Source organism: Rhinopithecus bieti, unplaced genomic scaffold, assembly GCF_001698545.2.
Source record: "Rhinopithecus bieti isolate Rb0 unplaced genomic scaffold, ASM169854v2 scaffold_11508, whole genome shotgun sequence".
NCBI classification, from domain to species: Eukaryota; Metazoa; Chordata; class Mammalia; order Primates; family Cercopithecidae; genus Rhinopithecus; species Rhinopithecus bieti.
The window spans coordinates 1,591,267-1,599,551 of NW_016806932.1; the positions used below are offsets into that span (position 1 = coordinate 1,591,267).

At 38.4% G+C, this 8,285-nt stretch overlaps 1 protein-coding gene across 1 annotated transcript in view; it reads left to right on the forward strand.

Moving 5' to 3' along the window:
* Nucleotides 1-8,285, forward strand: part of SEC63 (SEC63 protein translocation regulator) — an 89,467-nt gene that overhangs the window by 32,608 nt on the left and 48,574 nt on the right. Inside the window, exons 3-4 of the mRNA XM_017878749.1 lie at nt 3,941-4,055; nt 5,409-5,521. Coding sequence (XP_017734238.1) covers nt 3,941-4,055; nt 5,409-5,521 — 228 coding nt within the window. The remainder of the gene's footprint in view (nt 1-3,940; nt 4,056-5,408; nt 5,522-8,285) is intronic.

The following is an 8,285-nucleotide window of genomic DNA, read 5'->3' on the forward strand; positions in this document are numbered from 1 at the left end:
TTTTTTCAGCATAATTTCAGGGGATTTAGTTTTTCTTCATAAGGTTTAACTTTACCTAATTTAGTTTCTTTTCTTTTCTTTTGTTTTGTTTTCTTTTCTTTTTTTTTTTTTTGAGACAGAATCTTGCTCTGTTGCCCAGGCTGGAGTGCAGTGGTGCCATCTTGGCTCACTGCAGCCTCAGCCTCATTGGGCTCAGGCATCCTCCCACCTCAGCTTCCTGAGTAGGTGGGAGTACCGGTGTGTGCCACCATACCTGGTTAATTTTTTTTTTTTTTTGAGGCGGAGTCTCGCTCTGTCTCCCAGGCTGGAGTGCAGTGGCCGGATCTCAACTCACTGCAAGCTCCGCCTTCCGGGTTCACGCCATTCTCCTGCCTCAGCCTCCCGAGTAGCTGGAACTACAGGCGTCCGCCACGTCGCCCGCCTAGTTTTTTGTATTTTTTAGTAGAGACGGGGTTTCACCGTGTTAGCCAGGATGGTCTCAATCTCCTGACCTCGTGATCCGCCCGTCTCGGCCTCCCTGTGTTTTTTTATAGGGATGGGATTTCACCATGTTGCCCAGGCTGTTTTTGAACTCTTGGGCTCAAGTGATCTGCCTGCCCTATCCTCCAGAAGTGGTAGGATCACAGGCGTGAGCCACCCTGCATGAGCCACCCAGTTTAGTTTCTTTGTAGGAGGAGGGAAATTCTAGCTTTGGTGTTAAGAGTTCTTTAATGAGGTGAAACTGGAGGCATAGTTAGTCTTGAGTAATTTTCTCTTCACTGTTTATTCTTTGCTGTTGGTTCTCATTTTAAATTAAATTTTCATAAAGCAGCAAGACAAAAAACAGTTCCCCCCCCCAATATCTGCGGGTTCCACATCGGAAGATTCAACAAACCGTGAATTGAAAATATTTGGGGAAAAAAGCAAGAAAAATAACAATACAACAATTAAAAGTATAAATAAAAATATGGTATAATAAGTGTTTCCACAGTGTACATTTTTATAGGTATTATAAGTAATTTAGAGATGATTTAATGTACACGGGAGGATGTATGTAGGCTATATGCAAATGTGACATCATTTTATACTGGGGACTTGAGCATCTATGGATTTTGGTATCTGTGGGATCCTGGAACCAGTCCCTTGATACCAAGGGATGCCTGTATTTTTGGCCTCCCAGTCTCTTGTCTGGCTTTGTTCAAGACTTTGTGGGTATCTGAACCTCAGTTTTCAAGGAAAAAAACTTTGTGAAGCTCTTTTAGTGATTAATTAACTGATTTACTTAAAGTACAGATTAAGGGAGTTTCGGTAAGGAAGAATTAAATATATACTGGTAACAATTTAGATAAGGTCATAAACCATTAAAACTTTTACTACTTAATCTTGAAACGTTCTTTCAAGGTTAAACAGTTGTGTAATGCTTTTCTTCTGCCATCATCTGCAAAACTAAGGCATGTAATTTTTGAAAGTTGCTTCTAAAGATGACACTTCAGACTGGGCATGGTGGCTCAAGCCTGTAATCCCAGAACTTTGGGAGGCTTAGGTGGGTGGATCACCTGAGGTCGGGAGTTTGAGACCAGCCTGGCCAACATGGTGAAACCCTGTCTGTACTAAAAAAATACAAAAAATTAGCCAGGCATGGTGGTGCGTGCCTGTGGTCCCCCAGCTACCTGGGAGGCTGAGGCAGGAGAATGGCTTGAGCCCAGGAGGCAAAGGTTGCATTGAGCTGAGATTGTGCCACTGCACTCCAGCCTGGGTGACAGAGCAAGACTCTGTCCCCCACCCAGAAAAAAAGATGACACTTTAAGTTAATTACTGAAGCCAAGTGTGGGGAAAACGCTTATCTTTTCAGAGGAACCAAATGGGTTTTTTAAAAAAATTGAACACAGAGCATGATGTGATCTGTTATGTTTCCATCTTTGCTTTGGCTCTCAGGAAACTAGAGCATGGCTTTATTGGTTGTGGTAATTTTCATTAGCCTTGGGATTCTGTTAGGAGCTTCTCCTTTCCTCTTCTCATTCCTTGGCTTGGAGAACTAGATGCTCTATGTGAAACATAGGGTTTAGCATATCCTAGGTGTTTTGTTCCTTTTGCCTTGCTTGGTTTTAAATCTTGTTTTTTTGGTTTCCAATTTCATTTTATCTTTGTTTTGTGAGCTTTTTTAGCCTTTTGGAGGAGTTGGAAAAACAAAAGGGGAGTTAATTCATGTGAGAGTAAAGCATATTTTCAAGTTTTCTTTTCTTTTCTTTTTTTCTTTTTTTTTTTAGCATATTGAGGCTGTCACCAAATTTGGAGTTTAAAAAGTGTTAAAAAAGTTTGCTGTTGTAGGCTGGCCACGGTGGCTCATGCCTTAATCCCAGTGCTTTGGGAAGCTGAGGTGGGAGGATTGTTTGAGTCTGAGAGGTCGAGGCTGCAAGTGAGCCATGATCATGATTTAAAAACAGGTCACCCCAATTTTGTTTAATTTGGCCTCTTAAGATTCATTTGATGTTGTCTAACAGTTCTTGCTCAGTGTAACATTGTCATACAAAGGGTATAAGAAATAAAAGTCATTCGGTTTCATCACCTAAAGCTAATTATTATTAAGATAATTACTTTGTACACTTATTTGTAATATAACTTTTATATACGTAGAGTTTTGAAAGCTATTTTGTAAATTTAACAATATAAGATAGTTATCCACAGCAAATATTTTTTAGTGGCCAGAAAGTATTTCACTGTGGAGGCTGGGTGCGGTGGCTCACCCCTGTAATTCCAGCACTTTGGGAGGCTGAGGGGGGTGGATCACTTGAGGTCAGGAGTTTGAGACCAGCCTAGTCAACATGGTGAAATCCCATCTCTACCAAAAATACAACAATTAGCCGGATGTGTTGGTGTGAGCCTGTAGTTTCAGCTACTCAGGAGGCTGAGGTTTCTGTGAGCCGAGATCGTGCCATTGCACTCCAGCCTGGTTGCGAGATTCTGTCTAAAAAAAAAGGTTCATCGAATAAACTAATAAATAAACTAATACAAATAAACTAATAAATAATAAACTAATTTAATAATAATAATAATAACCCATTAGTACAAATAAACTAATGGGTACATCTCTACGGTGAAATACTTTCTCTTATTTACATCTGTGACCGCAGTTTTATACTTATTTCCAAATTATTTGAAGTGAAATGGATTGATAGAAAAACGGTATGTATTTCTTTAGGGCTTTTAATACCTTATTGCCAGATATTACTTTAGAGTGTATAGTGTATGAGAGTTTCTCTTTTTCTTTAACCTCTCCAGTGCTGGTAATGTTAATCTTTCACATAATTTTACTCACTAGAATACATTGGAGGGAGCAGAAATTAGTTTATTTTCAAATGATACATTCTTTTATACTTTTAACCTATTATGAACATCCTTCTATAACTATTGGCTACAAAATGTTGCATTGTGTGACTGTATCATGGTTTATTTATTTCTCTGTAAATGGTTTATTTAATCAGTTCCTGTGAATGGACATTTAGGTTGTTTCCAAAGTTTGCTGCTATAAACAAGGCTATGTATTTATTTTTGCACAACTGGCCAATTGTTTTTCCTAGTTTACTTTAATAAAAGTGTAATTGCTCGGTCAGAGCAATTCTTTTTTCCATTAAATGGTTTACTTAGTATTTATGTATTTTGATCTAATTTAATGGGTCCAATAAGTTAATAAGTTGAATTCACTTCTGTATTTAAAATTGTGCAAATAGTAACTGAGAAAATATGACATAGTAGACACTGTACTAGATTATAAAGAATGCAAAGGTAAAAAAGACACTGTCCTTGCTGAAACAGGAGTTTGTAACCCAGTGATTGTAGAATTTGAGTCAGTAGCATAGTGATATGGTACTACTTTAGAGTTTTTGCCTTGACCTTGCCATGATGTCTTTAGACTCTACACAGATGTATTTGTTGTTGATTCACTTACCTTTTTCCTAAACAGGAAAATAGTTCTGCTTGCAGGATGGGCATTGTTCTTATTCCTTGCATATAAAGTTTCCAAAACAGACCGAGAATACCAAGAATACAATCCTTATGAAGTATTAAATTTGGATCCCGTAAGTAGTATTTTTATATAATACATATTAGTTTAATGATCCCATGAAAATGCTATAGGTCCTCATTCTAAAAGAAATCAGACTTTGGTCAGTTTGTTTATTAAAATAAGACGTCTAATCCTCTGTTATTCTGTTTTAAGCTATAACTGTTGATTGTTATTAATAATTGGTTTTCAATTGCTGAAATAATAAAAGTATTTGAAGACGAGAGGAGAGGTCATTTTTTTAGGTGTTTTTTTTTTCTTTTTTTCTTTTTTTGAGATGGAGTCTCGCTCTGTCGCCCAGGCTGGAGTGCAGTGGCGCGATCTCAGCTCACTGCAAGCTCCACCTCCCGAATTCACACCATTCTCCTGCCTCAGCTTCCCTAGTAGCTGGGGCTACAGGCGCCCGCCATCACGCCTGGCTAATTTTTTGTATTTTTAGTAGAGACGGGGTTTCACTGTGTTAGCCAGGACGATCTCGATCTCCTGACCTCGTGATCCACCTGCCTTGGCCTCCCAAAGTGCTGGGATTACAGGTGTGAGCCACCACACCTGGCCTAAAGGCATATTTTTAAGATATATCTGTAATATTGGTTAATGCAAAGTTAAAACTGGGAAGTTAATTTGTGTTAGTTGAATGATAAAAATCTTATGACCTTGTATTCACTGACACTTAAGCAGTGTGGTAAAGTCTAGGTTGGGGATCTTAGAAATAACTAATATCAGCCAGGAACGGTGGCTTACACCTGTAATCCTAGCACTTTGGGAAGCTAAGGTGGGAGGATCCCTTGAGGTCAGGAGTTTGGGCAACATAGTGACACCCAGGCTCTATATTAAAAAAAAAATTATCTGGGTGTGGTGGCAACATGCCTATAGTCCTAGCTACGTGGGAGGCCAAGGTGAGAGGATAGTTTGAGCCAAGAAGGTTGAGATGAGAGCCACACCCAGCTAGAGATGGGGTTTCACCATATGTTGGCCACGCTGGTCATGAACTCCTGACCTCAGGTGATCCACCCACCTTGGCCTCCAAAAGTGCTGGGATTACAGGCTGTGCCCGGCCTATTTTTTTGATATTTAAATGTCAGTATTATTTTATGTAAATGTGTCATCTGTTTTTAGTTTCAAATGATCAGTGCTTAGTGTACTGTGTGGCACATAGGTGCTTAATAAAATACATATATTGGGCAATATAAGTGTTTTTATTTAAAATGGATGAAATTTATCGGAAAATATATAGGATGAAAAATGGATTTTGTCTTTCTCAAAATACTAAGTAGTTCATATTTTAAGTTCAAAATAGGATTGATTATTTCTTTACAGAATTGTGCTTATTTTTGCTAACAGAAAGCTTGTTTTTTTTTTTTTTTTTCAGGGAGCTACAGTGGCAGAAATTAAAAAACAATATCGTTTGCTGTCACTTAAATATCATCCAGATAAAGGAGGTGATGAGGTTATGTTCATGAGGATAGCAAAAGCTTATGCTGCGTAAGTATCAGGATCCATTACAGATTTTTAAGAATGGTACAGATAAACCAGGTGCAGTGGCTCATGCCTGTAATCGCAGTACTTTGGGAGGCTGAGGCAGGAGGATTGCTTGAGCCCAGGAGTTTGAGACCATCCCTGGCAACATACCAAGACCCCATCTCTACAAAAAAATAAAAATAAAAGAATTAACCCTGTGTGGTGGTGGGTGTCTGTAGTCCTAGCTACTTGGGAGGCTGAGGTGGGAGCATTGGTTGAGCCTGGGAGGTCAAGGCTGCAGTGATCCGTGACCGTGCCATTGCAGCCCAGCTTCGATGACAGAGTAATACCCTATCTCTAAAGAAAAAAAAAATAGTTTTGTGTTTTAGTAAAATAGTTGTCATACACTTTCCAAGTGCTTACTTCATGTTGATTCTACCAGGTATTTAGGGGACTACACAGCAGCACTAACGTGGTAATTTAATTTAATTAAACTTTAATTTTTGCCTTGTAAACTTGATTAAGTTAAGTGGTGAATGATAAGTTAATTGAGCTGTTTTATTAGCATCTTGATTAGAGGAGGGTGTACTTAGATCTTGTTATCATTTCTATGTTTTTTTTTTTTTTTTTAGGCTTGATCTGCTTCTCTTGTTTTGACAATGTATAGCTTATCTCATTTAAACTATTTAAAGACAAGTTTAATTTGGACTTTTAAGTACTTCATTTTGGTGTCTTTTTCTTCTTAGAATTTCTTCACACAAGATTATTCTTAGATAATAACTACTGTACTTGTTGAGATATGGATTTTTAAGGTCTCCTTTTTTACTGCTCAGAAACTTTCTTCACAAATCTTTTCAGAACTTCCAAATATTTTTTCTTGTTGGTCTTACACCTTAGGTAAGGTGCATTGTTATTGTGAGATATATATATTCACATATACATTATATGCACACACATATGTCTGTATTTATAAAGTTTGAGGAACATTTGTGCACACTTTTGGGAAATAGAATAGAGTATGTTAAAATTAGATGCAGTGATCTCTTGGGTATTAATCTTCCAAGAGATGAAACTTAACTAGGTTCTTTGGGACTCTTGATAAGTACATCCCCACACAGCTCTTATATTGAATGAAGGAGTAAAATATGAGATTGTCTGTCTTTTGAGGACTCAGTGATGTATAATTTTGTAAACTCATTTTAAACATGCAAGTAAATACAAGCATCCTTTGGAGATATTATAGGTTCAGTTCCAGTCTCCTGCAATACAGCAAATATTGCAATAAAGTGAGTCATGTAAATTTTTTTGTTTCCTACTGCATATAAGTTGTTTCTACTATACCATAGTCTATTAAGTGTGCAGTAGCCTTATGTCTTAAAAAAAAAGTACATACCTTCATTTAAAAATACTGTATTGCTAAAAAATGCTAGTAATCTGAGCCTTTGACAAATTGCATTCTTTTTGCTGTTGGAGAGTCTTGCCTTGATGTTGATGGCTGTTGATTGATAAGGATAGTGGTTACTGAAGGTTGGGCTGGCTGTGACAATTTCTTAAAATAAGACAACAGTGAAGTTGACTACATTAGTTAAATTCTTTTCACGAAAGATTTCTCTAGCATGTGATGCTATTTGATAGTATTTCATTCACAGAACTTCTTTCTTTTTTTGTGTGATGGAGTCTTGCTCTGTTGCCCAGGCTTGAGTTCAGTGGCATGATCTTGGCTCACTACAACTTCCACCTCCTGAGTTCACGCCATTCTCCTGCCTCAACCTCCCGAGTAACTGGGACTGCAGGCGCCCGGCAACGTGCATGGCTAATTTTTTGTATTTTTAGTAGAGATGGGGTTTCACTGTATTAGCTGGGATGGTCTCGATCTCCTGACCTTGTGATCCGCCCACCTCGGCCTCCCAAAGTGCTGGGATTACATGTGTGAACCACCGCACCCGGCCAGAACTTCTTTCAAAATTGGAGTCAGTCCTCTCACATTCTGCCACTGCTTTATCAACTAAAGTTTATGTAATATTCTAAATCCTTTATTTTCATTTCAACAATGTTCATAGCATCTTCATCAGGAATAGATACCATCTTAAGAAGCTACTTTCTTTGTTCAACTATAAGAAGCAACTCATGTGTTCAAGTTTGATTGTGAGATCCAGCAATTCAGTCATATCTTCAGGCTCCACTTCTTTAGTTCTCCTGCTATTTCTAGCACATATGTAGTGACTTTCTGTACTGAAGTCTTGAACTGTTCCAAGTCATCCATGAAGGTTGAAATCAACTTCTGGCTGGGTGCGGTGGCTCATGCCTGTAATCCCAGCACTTTGGGAGGCTGAGGCAGGTGGATCACCTGAGGTCAGGAGTTTGAGACCAGCCTGACCAACATGGAGAAACCCCATCTCTACTAAAAATTCAAAATTAGCTGGGTGTAGTGGCACATACCTGTAATCCCAGCTACTTGAGGCTAAGGCAGGAGACTCCGCTTGAACCCGGGAGCTGGAGGTTGTGGTGAGCTGAGATTGTGCCATTGCACTCCAGCCTGGGCGACAGAGTGAGACTCCATCTCAAAAAAAAAAAAAGAAAAGAAATAAACTTCTACCAAACTCCTCTTAATGCTGACATTTTGGACTCTTCCTGTGAATCAGAACAAATGTCCTTAATGGCATTTAGAATAGTGAATCCTTTCCAGAAGGTTTTCAATTTACTTTACCCAGATCCATCAGAGATATCATTCTGTTTGTAGCAGCTATAGCTTTACAAAGTGTTTGTGTTTTTTTTTTTTTTTTTTTTT